Source organism: Cucumis melo, chromosome 4 (assembly GCF_025177605.1).
Source record: "Cucumis melo cultivar AY chromosome 4, USDA_Cmelo_AY_1.0, whole genome shotgun sequence".
Classification (NCBI taxonomy): domain Eukaryota; kingdom Viridiplantae; phylum Streptophyta; class Magnoliopsida; order Cucurbitales; family Cucurbitaceae; genus Cucumis; species Cucumis melo.
In genome coordinates this window covers 1,727,590-1,749,981 of record NC_066860.1, presented here as the reverse complement: position 1 = coordinate 1,749,981, position 22,392 = coordinate 1,727,590, and the positions used below count along the sequence as shown (strand labels likewise).

Sequence of the window (22,392 nt, the reverse complement as noted above, 5' to 3'; positions counted from 1 at the left end):
GGAAGTCATGAGGAGGGTGAGGTGTGGTGGGAAAAAAAAGACAAAGAAAGTGTAATAGCGGTTTCGGAGGTTGGGTGGAATTACCAGAAACCGGTTTTTTTGTGGATCTTGATATTGTGTGCGGAGGAGGGCAGCTGGTTTTTCCCCACGGGCACACAACAGAATTAAATCGCTTTATGTCGGGTGGTGAGATGAGAACATAAATAAATAAATAAATAAATAAATAAATAAATAAAACAACCCCGGTTTTCTCCCTGACCGCCCTCCGTCTGGGGGCTGCCCCCCCTCCCACGTCTTCTATTATCCTACCACTTCCCTCGAGACAATAACGATGATATATGATTACAAAATTAACGTTTTAAAATGTACATTTTTAGTTTTTAAATTTGTATGGTAATAGATTTATCTGACCTTCTAAAAGTCGTTTGGTCCAAAGGTTATCACTGTTGAGTTGGATTACCTTGTTTGGGAAAAGGGTTATTATAACCCCTCTCCCTCTTTCTCCTTTTTTTTAAATCTTGGTAATTCTATTTCTTTAACTCTCCTATAATATTACCTGTTTAAACCATTTCCTCAAATATATCTTATCATAAAATTACATTTTTAAACTATTCCTTCAAATACATGTTAGGATAAAATTAGGTTTATTATAACATTAATCTTCCGTAACCCAACCATTCTCCAAACAACCCCATAGGTTTTTAAGTTTTCAGATTGTACATGTGTAGTTTCGGATTTTTTAAAAATAAGTTTAAAATGTTTTAGAAATAATTATACGATATTGAAGATTAAAAAAAATAGCTTGAGAGAATATGATTTTTAGAAATAAAGTTATTTGAGGAATCTTCTGAACCTTTTTTAAAAAAACTTTAGGAATAAATAGGTCTAATCTTATAAATTCGAATACTAAAAATGTACATCTTTAAAACTCAGGACTGAACGTCTAAGTTTTGTGATTAAAATGATAATATTCTCTATATGATTTAAAGATATCGTGTGTTAAACAGTAGAAATGTTGTTGAATCGAAAGTGGATTTAGATTGGAATTAATTTTGTTAAAATTCAACCCTATGTTTAAAATTATGAATTTTCTTAAACTTAGATATAATTTTAAATTAGTTCTCAAATCCATGCTTTGAAACTCGATTTACTTCCGTTTATCTCTTTTTCATCCAATCAAATCTATAGATTTCTTTTAAAAAAAATCATAAAGTATTTGTATTTACTTAAAATTATAAATAAAAACGAAATAAAATGCTTAGTAATATATCTATTTTGTTTATATATGGTAAGTATTTTGAATCATTTTCGCTGTATTAAAAATAATATCTAAATACATGATCATCTTCCTTTTTCATTCTCTTTTTTAAATGTGATAAAAAAAAAAGGAAATAGGATGTCTTGGGGAACAGCTAGCCAGGGTGTCAATAATATTAATAATTGAGGTTTGTTTATTTATTTTATACTTACAGCTCTCTAATTTTCTAGATGTTAGTTTCAAATAAAATCTTCCAGATATTAAGAGTTTAATTTAAAAATAAATTACATTAAAATTGGTTTAATTAAATTTTAATTTTGTCACTTAATTAATCCACTATTGTGTACTTTATATTAATTAATGAATATTAGAGATTAAGATTTTGCTACAATTGCGGCACACCCTTGACATTATTCCTCAATATTGCATATTATTTGAATATCCAACTTGCTTATTTGGTAACTCCAACTTGCTTCTCTTGAAAAAACAATAATAATAATAATAATAATAATAATAATAATGAAAAAAAAAACTCAACTTGCTTGAGCAAAACTACAAAACTTAGTTAAATTAAATTAAATAACAAAGTAAAAAAAAAATAAAAAATATTGTCGGTTGCCTCTAGATTATTGTTCGATTTCGAGGATAGAGTTTCGTTGTTTTCTAAGAAGAAATAAAATTCTAAACTCTCTCGTTTGGTAATTATTTTATTTTAAATTAAGTCTAACTTTTTCTACATGTGCATTACAATCATTTATATATTTCTTAAATAGAGTGATTAAATTCTAGCCAAATTCATAAAAGAAAAAAAGTTTTTGAAAACTATATATTTTTAGTTTTTAAAACCTAGTTTGGTTTTTTATAAACAATACAAGGTTATGTAATTGCTTGTTTAACTTAAAAAACAAAAAAGCAAAATGATTAGTAGTGTAGAAATGACATTATATATATATATATATATATATATATATATATATATATATAGTTTCGTGATTTTATCCCATTGTTCAAGTAGGTTTTGTACTTTTCCCCTATTGAGAAGTCCAAAAATTGATTGACATAGCATTTTTAAAAACATATATTTAAAATGATTTTATAATAAAAAGGTATGGGTTGAAATGTCTTGAATTCAATATGTGATGCTACAAACAATACAGTACAAAAGATTTTGATGTCTGTGAACGTATGCTGTTAGTAAACTACGTGTATTTGTGTGTCAATCTTTACGTTATATTATTGCTTGATTGTTGATTTCATCACAATTGGCACCTTTTCAATTAGATTATTAGATTATAGAGAAAATAAACAACAAATGACATAATTTTTACATTATAATTACAATAAATTAAGTCAATTTTTTTTATAGAGAATGATATTTCAATAATGATTATATTTTATCAAGCAAATATATTTAAGAAAAACAATTAAAATTTGATATTAAATGAACAAGTAAGTTTGATTCAGTAATATTAACGCAACCATTTCTTGTGGTTGGAGATTCAATCTCCCACCTCGTATTTGTTGTAACTAAAGGAAACATATACATACACGAATAACGAATTTGTCATCAGGGATCTATATAATAGTTAAATTTTACAATTTGAAAAAACATTCTCAAATAATTAAACTCAAGAGTATATATATATATGCATACATAAGTACTTTCGAAAAAAATTGAAAATCTTATCGGATGTTGTACTTTCAAAAAAATTTGAAAATTTCGTCGGATGTTTAGAATATATGAATTTAAAATATTGCTACTTTTATTTTTTAAAAAATAAGGATAAAGTTGTTTTATAATTATTTAATACAACATGCAATCAAATAAATAGTAACAAACCATTTATTTGTTTGTTTATTTTGTTATTTTAACATGATAGATCTAATATTCGAGATTGATAGAGGACATATACATAAATAACTATTCACATACAAGCCAATAATCATGCTTCTTATTTATCATACTAAAAAAAATATTAGTTTGAAACATTAAAAATTTATTATTATTTTTTTAGTTTATGAAAAATTACTATTTCTCTCCATTTTATCTAATATTTGCATCGTATATTTACAATAATTTTATTTTTATTTTTCAAATTAAAAAGGTTAGTTACTATACTCTAGATTATTATAATAAATTGTATCTAAAGTATAAGATTGTTTTAATTGAATTATAATAAAAAAAAACGATATAATAAGTTAATAAAGAATAATATTTCAAGACTTTCAAATAATATTTACAGTAATAAGTAACACAATCCTTCCATAATTGTTAGGTTCAAGTTTCAAGGCATTATTGACCTTATTTATTTATTTATTTATTTATGTATTATTATTATTATTATTAATATGATAAATATTAAATTGAGTGGTGAGGTTTAAATTAACAAAAATAAAAAAGGAATTATGAGGAATTTTGGCTGGATCTCAAGTGTGTTGGGTGACGTGTGAGCTCCATGGTTTTTTTCTATTATTTTATTCACTTTATGTCTCCGCCCTTTGTTTTCTCTTTTTATTCCTTTTCTTTATTGCTTAAAATATCATTTCTCAATTCAATTTTAGATTCTATCATTTTATTATATATATAAATAGTAAATCTAATACTTACTATTCATTTGCTTTGAATTTTTCAGATGCGGTGATAATTATTATTTAGGTAAGTTTGACATAAAATTAATTTTGTGGATTAAATTTAAAATTAATTAATAGCAGGAAAAAGAAAACCTAAAATTAGATATAGAAAGGAACTAGAATTTTTGTCTTTAGACGTTAGACCAAACCAAATCTAATACTTTATATGGGGATCGAGTCCTTGATTATTACAATCTAATGTTATAATAGTTTAGGGTTTAGTGTATATATTAGTTTAGTTTGGAAAAATAATAGCATGTATTTGAGAAGAAAATAATAAATACAACAGTAAAAAAAATAAAAAAAACGATCAAGGTAAAATAGTAAAAACTGTAGCAAATGAAAATTTTGGAATGGTATCGACTATAGTTAATAGAAAATTACAAAATAGTATTTGCTGTTGCGAGAAAATGGTTATTAATCTATTTCTCTAATTGCGTTTATGCATTCCTCGATATCTTTTTTTGCGGTTGTTGCCCAATCGATCTGATTTTAAAACATTCGAGTCTAAAAAAAATTCCAAGATAATTAATTTTAGATAGGTGAACACCTTAAATTCATGTTTTATTTTTATCACCAAATTAGTCTGTATAATGGTTAGAAAAATCGCCACTCATTTTTTGAAATAACAAAATATCACAATCTATCTGTTATAAACTACAGTAAATTAAAATAGATTACTATATGTATCTCACGATAAAATAAACACAGATATTTTACTATATTCTAATTTTTTTTATATATTTATATTTATTATTTAGTGTTTTAGTTATCCATTATTAAAAAAACAAAAGTGTTCCCAAATCAAATATAAAGATGTTTGAATCCTCAATTTGGATGTTATCAATATTGTTAAACATAAAAGAAAACAATATAAAAATGTTTCAATCACTTTTCCTTGGGTTTTGTCTATAGCTATTATATGTTATTATGGTTACATCACATGTCAATATATTATTGTCATTTTTTAACCTAAATTATATATGAAAGGTACTTAAATCAATGTTAATTCATTATGCTTTATTCTAATCAACTAGATAAAATCAAATCAATTATTCTTAGTAATGATAATTTATTATTATTTACTTCTATCAATATCTCAATCAATTGTCTTCTTAAGAAAAAAAAACCATCAAATGTGAATCTTTTAAGGTACTTCAAGGGACATTTTCATAAACAATAAAGTCACATAACTTTCGTAAATAGTAAAGTCTCGACACCTTTCGATAATATAACAAAAAACTCAAATGACCTATAGAAAATTTAATAATTTTATTATAGTTTGTAAATAGTTTTAATTTATTTGCTATATTTGAAAATGTCATTTTTTATGTTTTCTTTCGTATTTTAACTTCAAAGCATTTTATTTTGTTTTTAATAATTTGTGAATTGATTAATTGTAATCGAGAGTTAAATATATGTAGTACTTTCGATATCAATGGTTTAAAATGAATTGAATTCACTACAACACTTTTCTTCGAGTAAAGTTTACAAATTAGTAACGATATTGATAAAAAAATGAAATAAAAACATTTAAGTATAAAATTACGAAGGAAGTATTTTTAAATATAGCCAAATCAACCAAAATATTAGCAAAAATTTCATATAGATAACTCCTACAAATATCTATTAGCGATAGACTCGATACACACCGATAAAAGTCTGTTTTTGTCTATTTTATTTGTGTATATCAATAACTATCGTTCATAAAATCTGAAATTTTGCTATATTTTATAAATATTTTCAATAGTTTTGTTATCTACAATAATGTTTCGATACTAAAACTTAAAAAAGTAGAGAAAAAGAGATGATAATTTTAAGTAAAATAAAATAAAGAACAAAAAGTTAATTTATAATCTTTGAAAATTAAAGTTATCATACGATGTAACATAGAACAATTTTAATTAAATGTCCTATACCTAATCATTAGATTTTTCTTAATAATTGAGTTTGTAAAGGACGTGTATGAAATTATAATTATTTTCATTTGTAGTGATTGTGAAACTAATTTTGATATATTCATAATGATAATCATTATGTTATTTCTTAGAATTTTCCCCTATGCCTATATGCTCATGTAAACACTCTCCAACCCCTCCATTAGTCAAATCATCTCACTATACAATATTCATCGCTTCTTTCGATCAAATTTTTGAATCCATAACAACTTAGATTTTGTTTTTAGTTCATTTCGGTAACTTTTTTTAAGAAAGAAAGAAATTTCGACTGGAAAAATCACATTTAACATTACTGTGTTTTAACAACAGTTTTATAATTTGAGGAAGAAATGACATACAAAACAAATAAAAAAGTGGTCGATATATCTAACGCCAGAGTCAAAGACATCTAATAAGATGTGAGCTCAGAAGAGGACGTTTTGTATAATATATGACTTTAAGGGAATGTAACGAAGGTCGAGTCGATGACATCCTGCTTGGCCTTATACCCAAGTTGAGAGTGAATCGAACCCTTGAAAATTTAAACATAGCTCGAGAATCCTAAATAAAGAAAAACTTAGGTCAACAAATAATACTGATAATATTGTTATTATCTCTTGAATTAACAAAAATTACAAATAAATTTAGGTAAAACTTTAAGAGGAAATAATTCGACTATTCTAAGTATCTACCACTCAAATTTTACAACGTGTACAAGAATAATTAAGTATCAAAACAGACGCGAGTACTATCAACGTAAATTTTTTCATCTTATAGGTCATACTTTTTTTTCTAATTAAATCATAAATTCATGTTTGTTATCACGTAAAAAAGTGACGTAAGTTTTGATCGTATCTACATCTTAACGTTAAAAGACATCTCTTCTCTTCTAACATCTTCCAACCGAAAAAAAAAAAAAAAAAAGAATTAAAAACTAATTCTCAAAGTAGAAATGTCTAGAATTTGAAGACATGACATGGAAACCCAAGAAGTTATAAATTAATCCATTTTTTAAATTATTTCCTTGACTTCTACCCTTTAGAACTTCACCTTAACAACAATAACAATAAATAAATAAATAAAAATTAAAAATAATCAAATAGATAACAATTTTTTTAAACAAATTCAAATATAATTATAAGTTTTTAAATTTCGATATTTATAATAGAATTTATCTAAATTGAGATCGTAAATTTTAAAAAGAACAATATTGAATCTAATATTTATATATGCAACTATTAATAAAATATAAAATAGTTATTATTAAGGTGGGGGAAAAAGAAAATAAAAAAGATAACGTCCATTTTATTCACGAGTGAGATAAACACAGCTTGCAACCATAAGGTAAGATTAAAATTAAAATGTGAAAGCGCGTTATGATTTAATTTGGCTTCTTCCTAAAAGTTTAACACAACATGTATTGGTAGATATAATTATGACCCCACCATTTTTATTATTAATTTTATTTTTTTTAAAATTAAAAAGTTGCGTAATCAAATTACTAATATTGGGTTAAGAAGAAACCTAGATTATTGATTAATTAATAAGTAAAGACAAACACCTAACGACTTTTAAATTTAATTTGGTCTCAATTTTCAAGTATTAATTTAATAAAGTATGTAATTAGAAGGGGGCATTATGGTAAGTGGATTATATTATTGGTGTATACAAATTACAAAATATATTTTAATGCTCGGTTGTTGGAAGCTTTGTTTCAGCAAAACAAGGAGAATAGATTCTATTGCTAACTTCATGACACGTGTATATTTATAAAAATTAAACTAAAAATAAAATAATGAAAATACTTTACATTATCTATAAAAAAAAATATTTACAAAGAATACACTTTCTTTTAAACGTTTTTTCTAAAATTATATTTAAAATTCAAACACTTACATGCTTGGTTAGATCCTTTTATAAGTGTTTGTATATATAGTTTTGTTTAAAAACCTATTTTCTCAAATTTTGGTTTTGAGTGTTTTCTTTAAAATGGTTTTATTGTTCAATCTCATTTTTTTTAAAATGCATTTTAAAAAATTTGAATTTAAATACTTTAAAAGGTAATCCAAACGCATACTAATACACTTCTAATAATTTATTAATGTCAAAACAAATCGTAGATACTAAATTTGTTACTATTATGTAATAAAAGTGGTGGGTCAACTGACTTGATTTAGCGTGTTTTATTTTTGTATTGTCCTATAGACCATGTTGAGTCTGAGTCTGGGTCGTTGTTTCCTTATCTTATCTTGCTTTTGGTATTGGTATGAGTTGTTTTTTTTTTAGCGATTTCTACCTTATTTTTGTTGTTGTTTGTTGTCTTGGTCCCAAATAATGATTAATTGTTTTCGTTAATAATTATTTAGTATTTGATAACTTTCTAAAATTGAGAGGAGGAATGAATATGAAATGATCAAGTAGGGCAAATTTTCATTGATGTTATTATATGCTTTGTTGAAATAAAATAGATGTTATTAATTAGTGGTGAAATGTCATTTAATTTTTCTTGTAAACTTGTTTGTTGTTGCAAATATCTTTTTTTTTCCTCTTAATTTATTAAATATATTATCCTTTTCATTTCTTTTCCTCATAATAAAAAAATTATCCTTTTATTTCTTTTCTCTATTCTAAAATTTCTGCAAGTTTTAGAGTCTAATAATTGAGTTAGAAAATGACATTAATGATTAATGTCTTTTATATATATATATCCAATCATGTTTAAATTTACAATTCTAAATTATTCTATATGAAATTAGTATAATTAAGTACATGTATGTCTCTAAATTGATAATATCATAACATAGGTAATAATAATAATTTTTTAAAAAAATGGAAAATCATAACTAATGATATAATTTTTTTAAAAATATATATATCTTTAAATATTCAATAATTTCACTAAACAATAATGATGAAATTAAAACATGGTCTAACCTAGAGAAGGCCGTGCCCCATAACGTAAATCTTAGAATAAATTATTTGAAGTGTGACATGAAAACAAAAGTAAAAAGAAAAAAGTGTAAGAAACGAACAAAAATAAAACGGCCCACCAACTTTATTTGAAAATGAGAGTGTCTAAGAACATGTTTACTTGGACGTTTTACAAACATAGTTTGATTACAATTGTAGTTGTTTACGTGTAACACTTGTAATGAAAAAAGGGAAAACCATTTTATCGATATGGGTTTCTATTATATTTTCTTTATCAATAACCATTTATTGATACAGAAAAAGAATAAAAATAACTTTTATACTGAAGTTAGTTTTCAATAACTCAAATCGATATGAGCAATGATGATGGTGGAACGAGAACAATATCTAAAAAAATCAATTAAAAGAGTTCTTGTTAGGGTCTTATTTATTTAGCAAACGTAATCTTATTAATCATGTACATACCTCTTTAATTAAAATTACATTTGATGATTACAGATTTGGTAGCATGGAGTCTACGTTTCATTAAAACTATATAACGATGGTAAACAGTAACAAACATATATAATTATCGAAACTCACGTTCTAAATTAGGTTTTATATATATTACGACTCGATTTTTATAAACATATCGTGGAAGTTTAAGAGTGCAATCCAGTAGTTTTACTGTTGGCTTTTGGAGGGCATAGAAAAACAGAACCAATTCTGACGTGGTCTTCTTTTGTGATGCAACCAAGTAAATAATTTGGTCAATCTTTTTCACCATTTTCATATAAAAATCTCCCACTTTCCTTCTACTCCTTTCCCTCTCTTTGATCCTACAGATTTCGGTGAAAACGACATCAATATCAAGATTCCTCATACTATATACTATATACTAAAATTTTAATCATTTCATTTTATATTTGTCACATACACACAATTTCATACACAATACATACCATATAATATAATCTAATTCCCCTTTTTAAAAAAAAAAAAAAAGAAAAGAAAAGAAAAAGAAAATCACTCCCCTCTCTATATATATTCTCCAACTTTACAACATTCATTTATCAACTTGAGAGCTAGGGAGAGATAGTTTTTTCCTTTTTCTAAAATGGACCTGAACGAACACTATCTGTTAGAAGAAGTTTTGGGTTTGAGAAGATCAGAAATGAATTGGGAATTAGCAATTGCAACAGAAATGAACGGGTGGAATTTTGATTGTTGTTCTGATGCTTTGCCAATGGATCAGCAGCACAACGATGATCTTAACTATCTTCTGAATGGGGAAGATCAGTACTTGAGCACGGAGGCGGCGATGGCGGCGGCGGGGGGGAGCACGGGGGATTCGATGTCGTATAACACGATGGTCGAGACGCCGGGAAGTTTTGAGGTTTATAATATTAGAAGTATGGAAGAGGAGGAACTGGGAATTTTGGAGGATGAGATTCACAATCTTGAAGTTCAAGCTAACAATGATTCTTATTATTGTAAAGTTGAGCCTATCGTCGTTGAATCTCCTGAAAAGATGCTACCTATTTTCAACACGGGTGGTGGCACGTGCGACGAGCAAAAAATCGTGAATTACTCGTGTGGTGGTAAGAAACTTCAGGGGCAGCCGTCGAAGAATCTCATGGCGGAGAGACGGCGGAGGAAGCGACTTAACGATCGCCTCTCTATGCTTAGATCCATTGTCCCCAAAATCAGCAAGGTTTTTATTTTCTTCTTCTTCCCTAATGTTTCTTTCAGCTATTTTTAAATAAATAAATATAAAAATGCTTTGTTTTCTTATAATTTAAAAATATATATTTAGATTTAAGAAAATTATTCAAAATAAATTTTGTTTTTTCCTACAAGTACAAATGATGTTGGTAATAATGTAGCTCATTCTTTCTTTAAATTCTTTTGTTTTGGGTTCAACTAGAAAATCAAATGTAACGAGTTTTTGCCATGCAGTGATTTTTTTTGCTACAGAGTATAAATAGTTTGTATTTTTTATTATTTTTGAAAAAAAATCACTTTTTGTTATTCAGTTTCATCGTTAATGAATTTTATTTTCTAAAAAAAATAATAATAATGAATTCACGTGGCTTCTTTTTACACAAAACATTAGTGATTTCCATCTAAAAACTACATTTTGTTTGACTTTTTCCTACTTCTTGTATCTTTTTTATTACCTTAATAAAGTGGGAGTGACGATCTGTCTACATAATAGAAATGCTTAGTATTTTTTTTTTAAAACAAAACTACATTTTGTTTTGGTTTTTTAAAAAATAGAAAGCAAAATCGGTTATATTTGTGTTTTTAATAATCATAAACTAAAAAATAAAAACAAAAAATTTAAATGATTAAAAAAAAAAACAAAAAGCTTTAAGGATTCTTTTTTTCTTTCAGAAAATACTAATTAATGATAACGGGTTGTTTTCTAAAACTATTATTAAGAGTTTCGAAGGATATTTTCTGACACAAAATACAAAGTTTAATTACTAAGTATAGTTTAGCCTTTTTAATTTTTGTTAATGTTTGTTTTTGACAAATGATTAGTTTGATTTAATTGAAATAGATGGATAGAACTGCGATTCTTGCGGATGCAATTGAGTACGTGAAGGAACTGATGGAGAAAATCAAAATTTTGGAAAAGGAAATTAACATTCCAAACGAGTTGGGGATTTTGAGATCACATAATATTGTGAAACCAAATAATGAATATTTGGTGAGAAATTCAGCTAAGGTAATTAAGTAATGAAGAAATTAAATGAAATAATTATGATAATTAATTAGTTAATTAAATTAAATTAAATTAAATTAAATGGAATTAGGGTTTTTGATGTTTATATAATGTACAGTTTAATGTGGAAAGAAGAGAAGATGAAACAAAGATAGAGATATGTTGTGCAGCAAAGCCAGGGTTGTTATTGTCAACAGTAAACACTCTTGAAGCAATGGGACTTGACATTCAACATTGTGTTATTAGCTGTTTCAATGACTTTGCTATTCAAGCTTCTTGTTCTCAGGTATCTTCCCATATATATATATATATAAGTATTCAAAATTCAATCGTTGTATTTAAAAAAAAGTTGCAAGTTATTATAAAACACATAGCTAAATAGAAGGAGTCTTTTAAAAAATATAACAAAGTGACAAAATATTTACATTGTATAGAACAATTACAAAAATTGAAAAAGCACACATGTCTACAATGAAAAATACTAAATATGCTTTTGTTAACGACGCCCATCACGATTTTTTTCAAAATTCTTTGGTACACGGACTATTTTTTTTTTTTTGTACTGTTTAGATTTGGGTATTTTTGGTACACGATGATTTAGATTTGGCTATCCAAACGATGTTGTTTCAAAATCTTTTATACTTTAGTACACGATCTTGAAGAACCAAATAATCATTTAAAAAAATTAAAAAATTAGATTTTTTTTTTTTAATATTTAGAACACAATCTTGAACCAAAGAACAATTTGAAAAAACAAAGAAGAACAGGAAGAAGAGAAGAAACACTATGAAAAGGAAGAAAGAATATTAAAAAAAATGGTCACCTTTATAAGTTTTTTCATTTTATTACACGGCTCGTAAATATTTTTACCGTTTGTTATATTTATGAAAATTTTCCTAAAAAGAAAGTATGTTTATCAAAGACAAAAAACAAGACCTAATTGTTTTCGAGTCAACAAATTGACAGCTTCCCTTTAAAATTTACATTAATAGTGAATACGAGCATAGTTGAATCAACACATTCTGAAAAGGGAATTTTGTTTAAATGGTAATGTCGTTTCTTTACGTGTGTGATGAAATAGAGAGACGACGACGAGGGGAGAATGGTGAGCACAGAAGAAGTAAAGCAAGCATTATTTGAGAATGCTGGATATGGAGGAAAATGCTTGTAGAACCAAAATCCAATTTCAAATTGAGGAGGGAAAACAAAACAATCAAATCTCAATGTTTTCAATGAGATTTAGTTTGTTGAATTATTCTTCTTTTTTCTTTTTCCAATAATGAATAAATGTCTATGTATTTAATTAAGTCAAAATCACCAAATTATTGCCATATTAGGAAATAAATGGAAAAGTAGATTTCCATTTGTAAGAATTAGTCTTCAGAAGAAAAAAAAAATGTTAGGATTTTTAGGAATGGATGAGAAATAAAAATAAGAGTTTTTTTATTCTATTTTGTTTAAGTTGTAGTGTTCGGTTTTTATGGAAAGAGAAAAATAAAATTGGTTGTGATTTCGTACAAAATTCTATATCCTATCAATGATGAATAATGATAGACATCAATAGACTTCTGTATTTAATAAATATCTTAAATTTTGTTGTATTTTATAAATATTTTCAATCATTTTACTATTTTTTTGAAAAAAAATTATACAATAATACTAAAGAATCAAATTTCTGCTTTTAAATTTTAGTTAGAATTTGTTGCGAGTGAATTTAAAAATGAAAGGTACAATACAAATAGGAACGACAAAATCAAGAAGTACCAGACAAAAGTGGAAACCAAAGACCAAAATGAAACATAGGAAAATGAGTATGCTTAGTTTTAGACCAAGACCAAGACTTACCATATGTGCACCAACCCAAGACGTCATTTTGGGTTCATAATGGCTTAAGGAGAACGTTTTGCTAACCATAGTCAAACGTAGAATCGGGTATGCTTCGAATAAATAAGTATCTTTAATTTCTTTATTATACATTCTAATTTTTAATGAAAAAATTCTTTTGTTTTATTTCCTTCTAACGATTGTGAGAAATGGCGTTTTTGATTTTCATATTTAGTTTGATTTATTTATTTTCTTTCTAAGTTCAAACATTTTGATGTATGTGTTCAAATAATTCCATGATTAGATTAGACGTTTGTATGGTTTTGTTAAATATATTTCCTTTTCTCGTTAAATTTTCATTGATTTATAGGTTGATAAATGAACTTTTAAATTTAATTTCAAAAAATTACCAAATAGATGAAACAAATAATCTCAACTAGAAACCTACTACATACATTTTATATTATCTACATATCTTGTTGAGTGGAGAAAACTTTTGATTTGAACTCACTTTGTTGATTATATTATTTTTAAAATTTTTATTTTATTATATTATTCTCTACATACATTTTCAGGTGGGTGCAACTGTATTTTAGTAATTCCACTCGAATTTGACATCAATGACAATTTTTCTAAAAAAAGGTTATTAGACATTTTTATCCCAATTTTTAGGGCTAGCGAACTCAAACTTCGTAAAATTTTGAAAAAGAAAAAGATCATTTATCAAACTTAGGCTATTTTTTCGGGTCTTTTTGTGCAATGTCTATACATATGGAATGAATTATTTGCCTTTGTCAAAATTATATTGTTCTCTATTCCAAAACACATCTCTCATTCTTGATTTTGTTTTACGAGTGAAATCATTTTTCAATTTTTTTAGAAAAACTTTTGCTACTTTGTGTATGTTTGAAATAAATATGGTGTTAGGAAACAAATCTTTTGGTGTTATTGTTATTATTATTATTAAAAATAACGTTTAAGAAAAATTACAAAAAGTAGTAAATTGGTTCAAACTTTTATGTAAATGATAATAATAATCTATGAAACTATTCATATAAAAAAAGAAAAACAAAATTAGATAATTAATTAAATTACATTATCCAACAAAAGTATTGGATATTGGTGTATGAAAGAGCCCAGCCCACTATGCAGAATTAGGCCCTTCATGAGTCCATTTAGCATATTCAAGCCCACTAAATATCTTCAACCCATGAAGGTATAGATTTTTGTTTGCTTCTTATGTTTTCAATTATTCGTGTATTTTAAATGTTAAGATTTATTATTTCTATTATTTCCCCCAACTTTTACGATCCAACTTTTCACGTCTAAGTTAAAGTCATTACTTAAAATAAATTATAGTTTCAAATTTTAAAAACAAAGCAAAGTTTACTTATTTTATTAAATAAAATACAAAATAAACAACTAAAAATAAGAGTTTGAGAAATCAAATTTAGAAGAAAAAAAAACTCGAAAAATAAACCTAATTCGTACCCTATCTAATTTTAAAGAAAAATATAAAGTGTTCAAAGCTTTAAAAAATAAAAATAATAAAGTCTATCTGTCATGGCATGAAACATCGTCATACTCATAAAACATGAAAAGATAATATCCGGCAGAAGCATGATCATAAAGTCCTGAAATGGCAGATCACGTATTCTTCTAGTAGCTCTCCAACTTGTTTTTCCCTTGACGTTTGTTTAAAAATCAAACATATAAAAGGATGGGTATAAAAATATCCAATAATTAAAGTGGATGTACTGGTCTGCTACGTGAATTGTTAACTTCCTATTAGGAGGTCCCTTAGTCGTATTGATCTTGTTATCTCGTAGGAACACAAATCAACTTTAATTTGTAGAGTAATTATTAATGTCTCGAATAATTGAATGGTCTCCTTGTCTCGAATATTTGATCATTAAAGCAGTCTTTTTATACACAATTTACCTTTTTTAAGATTGGTTTCAAACTAATCATTAGTTTTAATTTTAAGGTTGTGTTAGAAAATTCTCAACTAAATGTAGGGTTTAATCCCAACATCTTCCTTTAAATTTATTCACCACGATCAAGTCACCTCACGTTCATATTAAAAGATAATTTTAAATAAACAGTGATTAGGTATAGGATAGGTTGTATCTAATCCATACCATCATTTCTTAAAAAATCATATAATTAACAAAGTAGTCTTTCTTTTTCTTTATAATTAAAAGAAAAAAAAATTAATGATAAAATTGTTTTTAGATTTCATTTAATGATAGAGATTGGTATGGTAATTTAGATTTTAGTATAATATATACTTAATTATGGTTTTAATTAGTGAGTGTAATTAAATAGTAAACACGAAGCATCCAAAGATTGGGGTAAAGGTTATGATGGTGGCGTGTCTAATCCGACACGTCACTAGACATTCCAGCAAAGCAAACATGATGCCAATTCCCATTTTCTTTTCTTTTCTTTTCTCCTTCCACTATTGCTTTAGGGTTACCAAATGCACCCAATTCATTTTCTAAACCATATCTATATATATATATATATATATATATATATATATATTTATATCCATTTTGTTATGTCGTTTGGTATATTCTCGTAGTTGTTTAGTTTTGTGATTTATTTATCTTTTTTAAAAAAATTATTTAATCGTAAATTATTATGTAACAAGTATTTTATATTTTTTGTTATGTGACTGTGAAAGCGAAATGCATTAAAATTGATACAATTTGAGATATGTTTAATTATTATGTGTGTTATTTGATAATTGAGACCCTAAATTTTTCATCAAAGTTGTTTTTTCTTTTTTTTTTTTTTTAAGAAATAAAGAAAAATGTGTTTGCCCTTTATCTTTTTTATCACCTACTATGTAGTGGAATAAATTCATTTGAAAAAGACCCCAACCTAATTTTTGCTTTCAAATTCCAGGAGGTTGCCACTAAAAAAAACCATACTTTAACTTGCTATATATATAATCATTAAACATAAGGTAAATATCAAACCCTAAATATGAACAATTGTATTAATTTAAATTAAGAATTTTGAGTTTGTATCCATTTAAATATTTACATCAAAATAGACGTTAAGTTTTTATAAGTTTATCACATTAAATTATCTAGAAGATTCAAACTATCAACTTTCATGAGTATGTTCGTATAAAATATAATAGAAAGTTTAAATTGATACATTTAAAAAAGGTTTAAGGTTTAAAGTAATACGTTTGGAAAAATTCATTGTTTAATTTGATATATTTATTTGTTTGAAGTTTAAATTGATACAAAATTATTAGTTTATGATTAAAATTAATACGAAACTGAAATGATTTAAATTAATTTTTTTTAAAGCATACATACATTCCAATCAAATCATGTTTATTTTATCGATAATTTATTAATTTTAATTAAAAAAAATTCTAACTTTTCTATTTAGATTATGCTAATAAGGACCAATGATTTATTAATTTACCAAAATATTCATAGTAGACAATAATTTTATGCGATAATTCAAGAATTCAAAAATTGTAAATTGATTTTGTCATTCAAGAAAATATAATTATTTTAAATGACAAAATTTTTAAAAACATCTCATTCAAAACTACTATTTATATTTATCATAATATATAAATAATGATAATAATCTTGATCAACCGCAGTACATCGTAAATAGATTGTGATATATAATTTGCAAATATTTTAGTTCATTTTAATGTCTTTGATAATAACCCAAAAAAGAGTTTATTTTAACTCAGATAACAAAAGCTATTAAAGTCAATATGAACTTAATTTAACTGACATATCTTTGTTCCTAAGAACAAAAGGTCTCGTGTTCAAATCTCTCATCCAAGTTGTACTTAAAAAATACATTTTAGAAAAAAAAAATCAAACGCCGTTGAATGTCCTTTTTTTAGAGACGAACCCCTAATTTGATGTTTATCATAAGTCTAAGGGAAATGACTAAAATACCCTTACATAAAGAATTGTCCTATGGATCATAATTAGATGTCCTTTGTCGGTTCATATCATATATTTCTTTTTTGTTTGTAATAAGTGGGAGTGGGTGAAAATTTAAGGAATTTGAACATATAATTAAGTGACAAATTTAATTAAAAGCATGCACCATGATTAAAGGGCAAGAATTATGTCTCAAAAGATTGATTATTATTGATATTAATGGTAATGTAATTAAACAAATAATATCAATTCAAAACGTTAGGATATAATTAAACTAATTTCACATGAAAGTTGTGACAAGAACTAAAGAGGCTTATCCCTATAATTGATCGATGGGAATGATGATAATGTTTTGATTAAATATAGATAATTGATGTGATATACTTTTTGGACACAATTGTTTTTAATTTTATTTAGATAATAAATACACTTTTAGATCATTAATTCCACTAAAGTTTTCAATTTTATTATAAAGTTTGACACAATTAATTTGTATGGAAATCCAAAATAAATAAGCTTGTTATAAATGTATCTTTCATCCTATTTTAATTGAAAATTATTATTATGCAATTCATAGATATTTTGGGAAGTATTTTTATTTTCTTTATATTTTCAAAATTAAGATAGTAAACATCTTTTTATCCGTAAATTTTTTTGTTTTGTTATCCATTTTTTATCGATGTTTTTAAAATCAAAACTAGAAAACAAATAGTGTCTAAAAACTTATTTGATTTGTGGTATTTGATAAAGAGAATTGTCTTTTCACTAAATAAAGATGCAAAATATTGTAAGAAAGTGAAAGAAATGTGTTTAGTTTTCAATTAAGAAATCAAATAGTTACGAAACCGAACCTCAAAAAGTTTTGTATTTAATAATCTGTTTTTTTTTTAATATTAGGTTTATTTTCTCATAAATTTCATATAATAATGGTTTTAATAAACAAAGTTAACTAGTGAAAAATTGTGTTTTTACTTAATTTAAAAACAAAAAAAACCTTAATAAATTATAAAAACATTTTTGGACTATCATTTATCATATAAATTATAAAACTCACAGTATATTTTCAAACTTTGATCAATATTTTAAAAATTGATAGAGTAACTTAGAATGAAATTTTGGATCGTCACACTGTTTTGAGTCACATCCTCACTATCTTTACACTTCCTATTCAATTTTTTTTTTTTTTTTTTGCTTTAAAATGATTTTGTATTCCTCTAATATAGTTTTAAATTATCACGTCCTTTTAGATCACCTACTCTACATTTTTTTTATCTTAGTCTTAAAATGATTTTTCAAACATTTTCCTTCCTTTAAAATATTAAAAAAAAAAACCCATGAAACATATAGTAAAACAGTAAACTTTAAAGTCTAGGTAAGATCAAAAACGACTTTAATATAATTACCAAAACAAGACAAGAGCATTCAAAGAAGTTGATGGACTAAACAACAATAATCTCAAAAGTGGAAACTTAGCTTTAAGGAAGTGGAAGATATTTTAATATTATCATCTAAATGTATATAGAAACCCTATTTAAATCCGTACTGTACGTAAAGAAAGAAAGAAAGAAAGAAAGAAAGAAAGAAAGAGGGTTTGATTTAATATATAATGAATTTTTTGTCCATAAATTAAAATGTTGGGAGTGGGAAATGAAATGAACAAAAGAAGAAATTGAAATGAGATAGAGAAAGATGGAGTATGATAATCGCGAAGCACAGGATCCGGCCTCTCTAAGCTTTCCCGTTGGTTTGGTTCTTTTGTTAACGTTTTTGTTTTGTATGTGTTGTTTCTTTTGTTGTTGTCTTCACTGGGAAAAGCTCCGATCGTTTCTTGGCTGTCCCGATCATCTCCACCACCACCATCCTCCCATTCCCCCGCCCCACTCCCCCGCCGCCCTCTCCCCGCCCGATAAGTTTTCGCCTATTCATACGGTGCGTTTTCTTTTCTTCATCTTTAAATACCATCAGATAATAATATCGTATATGTAATAATTTATTTTAGTTTGATGTTCTCTTGACGAGAAGATATGGAAGGAGAATCGGCCGCAAAGCGTGTCGGTGTTGATGCCGGGGGATGAGGTTCCGAGGTTTATAGCAATGGCATGTCCGCCGTGTGCGACGACGGCGGCGGCGTTGGTGGAAATTGTAGTACAAAAACCTTCGCAAAGTATTTCGGATTCTTCTCTGTAGCTTTCCCCTCTTTTGTTAATTAATTAATTAATGCTTTCTTTTCTTCTTTTCATAAGCTTTTTGTGCATATATATATTACAATATATATATATAGAGAGAGAGAGATGTGCATTATTTGAATATTCCATTGTTATTCCTTTCAATGTTCAAATGTTTCTTTGTTTCTGAGTTCATCATTTTAGTTTTATTCTTCTTGAGTGACCAAACACACTGCCATTTAATTTTATTCCTTTTGATATCCAAAAAGTTAGAACATATTTTGTCGTACGGTAAAATAAATCAAAATATTTACAAAATATAATAAAATATCACAATCTATTAAAATAGATTAAAATAAAATATTATTCGTTTTGTTTATATTATGATAATAAATAAATAAAAATACATAGTAATCTATTGATATATTATGATTCTATTTATTAAATACATAGAAGGGGTCGGACGCGTGGCAGATGGCGTGATTTGATTGGGTGAGAGGTAAAGTACACACGTGCCGTATTATGCGCATGCTTTAACTCCGGTTCTTCAGCCGGCTGTCTTTTAAATCATCTTGTCTCCGGCCCTCTCACACCCATTTTAAAAAGGTAACTTTCAAAAATCACTCATAAAAATTGTAACTACATTTTTTTTTATTTTTAATAATAATAATTGAGTCTCTAAACTTTTAAAAAAAGATATATTAAAATTTAACTCTTAAATTTATTATTATCGTAAAAATTAAAATTATAAATAGTGAAAACTTGTATAATTAGTATAATTTAATTTACATAATTAGAGTGATTTGATTTTTAATTTTAAAAATTTAAAGATATATTATATTTCTTTAAATAATAATAATAAAATAAAAATTCAACTATTTAAAACATGTATGGTTTAGAATCATTATTACAGTAATGTTACACTAGATTTAATTAGAAAATGATTAGGCTATTTTTAAAAAATATATAATTTTTTTTATTTTATTTACATACATTCTCGTTCTAATTTTTCGAAGTGGGTTTAGTTTAATGATAATTTGTACGATTTTCTTCCTCGTAATTGAAAGTTTATTTTGATTATTAAACATAGCAAGTAGGGTTTGGTATTAAATAAACAAATAAAATCTCAATAACTTTAAAGTTATAAATTTAATTATCTCACCTTGTATCGTAAACACTTTATAAGTCGTTACATAATTAAAACTTAGAATCAAACTTTATGATATTAGATTGCTACAAGATTGAAATTATGGAGATTAAATTACAATGAGTGTTGGATTGAGTGCTTCGAGAGTGATTTGGTCGTGTGCAACTGGCTAGTTTGAAGTTTGGTCTTAGATGCCTCAAAACGAAGCTTCTTAAAGCTTTTGGAATTTTGCTTTGGGCTAAAGATTGTTTCTTTTTATCCACATGTTGAATATTTTAGTGGAGTCTAATTGCTTGGAGGTCATGAATATATTGAACGAGATTACAATTAAATTTTATGTAGTTTTTCCTTCTTTATATAAACAAGCCTAAAACTAGAAGTGGAGAGATGAGTATGATTTCCGTTGTTGTCAAAATATGTTGGTCCATTGTATTGTGCAAAAAGCTTTAGAAGACCGAGTGTCTTCTATTCTTTCACCGCCACTATTTTTCTCGATAAACATGAAAGTGGTTTTTAACTAAAATATAGTATTTGCTTCGGGGGAAAAAACGTTTTTGATTGGGACATGTTAGTTGTGTCGGTAACATCATATAATGTAATAGTAATTATCGAAAGTAAACACATTGTGTTAATAGAAAGACACTTTTCTTAAGTAAAAAGTCATACAAAATAAATTATTATTATCCCATAGAATATATAAATCAGATGTAAAATATTTGTAAATATTATATGATAAAATTTAAATTTAATTGTTTTAAATTTATCGTCACGGATTATTATAGATAGAAGTCTATTAATAATAAATATATTACTAGAAATATCTTCGATAAATTCTATTGCGAATAGATTTTATTAGGTTTACAATTGCTTTAATGTTTTAGGTTAGAAAAACCTTTTAAATTTGGTCAATGAAAATCGGATCAATTGGCTAACTGGGCCATCAAAATTTATTGGGCTTATTGTTTGATGATTGTTTAATATCGGCCTTTTTATGTTCTCGTGACCATCACAAGGAAGCCCAATAAGTATTATCCATATCTTTTCTCTAACAATAACGTCGAATCTATGATATCGAGTTGGGTTCATTATCAAAACTTATATATTTATTTGTGAAAAAGTGTGACAAAAAAAAGAAAAAAGAAAGAAATCATACCCGAGTTATCAAATCATATCAATTAGATTATTTTGTTTTATTTATTTAGTAAAAGGTATTTTGATAAAGGACATTGTTGTATTTAGTAAAAATGAATCAACAAAAATACGGTTGATTGATTGCATGATCGTTTTATAATAAGTAGAACGAAAGTATAGTCGATAGATTCAATCTACGTACACAAAACGATACACACTGTATCCAAGAAGATAAATATTTGATAAAATGACAAACTTTTATTGCAACTTCAACCTTCCCCAAGTAGTTTCAATTTCTTAAAAAGAAATCAATATTTTGTTGCTCTTTATTATGCAATTGACTCCAAGACTTAAGACAAACAGACTGATTCAAGTGATGCATAGGGAAGAGGAAAATGATGAAAGGGAAATTTCAATAAATAATATATATATTATATATGTTTATTTAGAAAGTTATAATATATTTATTTTTTGTAGGCAAATTACAAAAATCACCCCATAAATATGATGATTGATGTAATAAGGATGTTGAAAACCGTTGTGTGACGAACTACTATCCTAAAAGTGGTTAACACAATTCCCCTATTAATTCAAAATAATGATACAACAAGATTAGAGATAAAGGGTAATTATCCAAACCCAACCCAACCCAACCCAATCTAAAGATAAATATATGTATTACTCGAACGACAGTAACACATTTGTGTGGTGACAAGGTTTTGC

The 22,392-nt window shown here is 26.0% G+C and overlaps 2 protein-coding genes across 2 annotated transcripts; both read left to right on the top strand.

Moving 5' to 3' along the window:
* The first annotated feature begins 9,802 nt into the window (after positions 1-9,802).
* Positions 9,803-12,916, top strand: LOC103503634 (transcription factor bHLH61-like). The gene is made up of 4 exons (XM_008467892.3): positions 9,803-10,450; positions 11,303-11,470; positions 11,586-11,753; positions 12,549-12,916. The coding sequence occupies exons 1-4, from the start codon at positions 9,854-9,856 to the stop codon at positions 12,636-12,638; spliced, it is 1,023 nt and encodes a 340-aa protein (XP_008466114.2). The 5' UTR covers positions 9,803-9,853; the 3' UTR covers positions 12,639-12,916.
* A 5,834-nt stretch (positions 12,917-18,750) lies between these two features.
* On the top strand, positions 18,751-19,458 carry LOC103503633 (uncharacterized protein At5g65660-like). Its single transcript, XM_008467891.3, has 2 exons — positions 18,751-19,155; positions 19,249-19,458. The coding sequence occupies exons 1-2, from the start codon at positions 18,916-18,918 to the stop codon at positions 19,411-19,413; spliced, it is 405 nt and encodes a 134-aa protein (XP_008466113.2). The 5' UTR covers positions 18,751-18,915; the 3' UTR covers positions 19,414-19,458.
* Positions 19,459-22,392: the final 2,934 nt, after the last annotated feature.

Bases quoted from the DNA above. Each gene is read 5' to 3' on its own strand.
- LOC103503634 (XM_008467892.3), top strand. From the start codon at position 9,854: ATGGACCTGAACGAACACTATCTGTTAGAAGAAGTTTTGGGTTTGAGA. The intron at 10,451-11,302 runs GTTTTTATTTTC...TAATTGAAATAG, and splicing joins TTGTCCCCAAAATCAGCAAG to ATGGATAGAACTGCGATTCT. The intron at 11,471-11,585 runs GTAATTAAGTAA...TATAATGTACAG, and splicing joins TGGTGAGAAATTCAGCTAAG to TTTAATGTGGAAAGAAGAGA.
- LOC103503633 (XM_008467891.3), top strand. From the start codon at position 18,916: ATGGAGTATGATAATCGCGAAGCACAGGATCCGGCCTCTCTAAGCTTT. The intron at 19,156-19,248 runs GTGCGTTTTCTT...CTTGACGAGAAG, and splicing joins AGTTTTCGCCTATTCATACG to ATATGGAAGGAGAATCGGCC.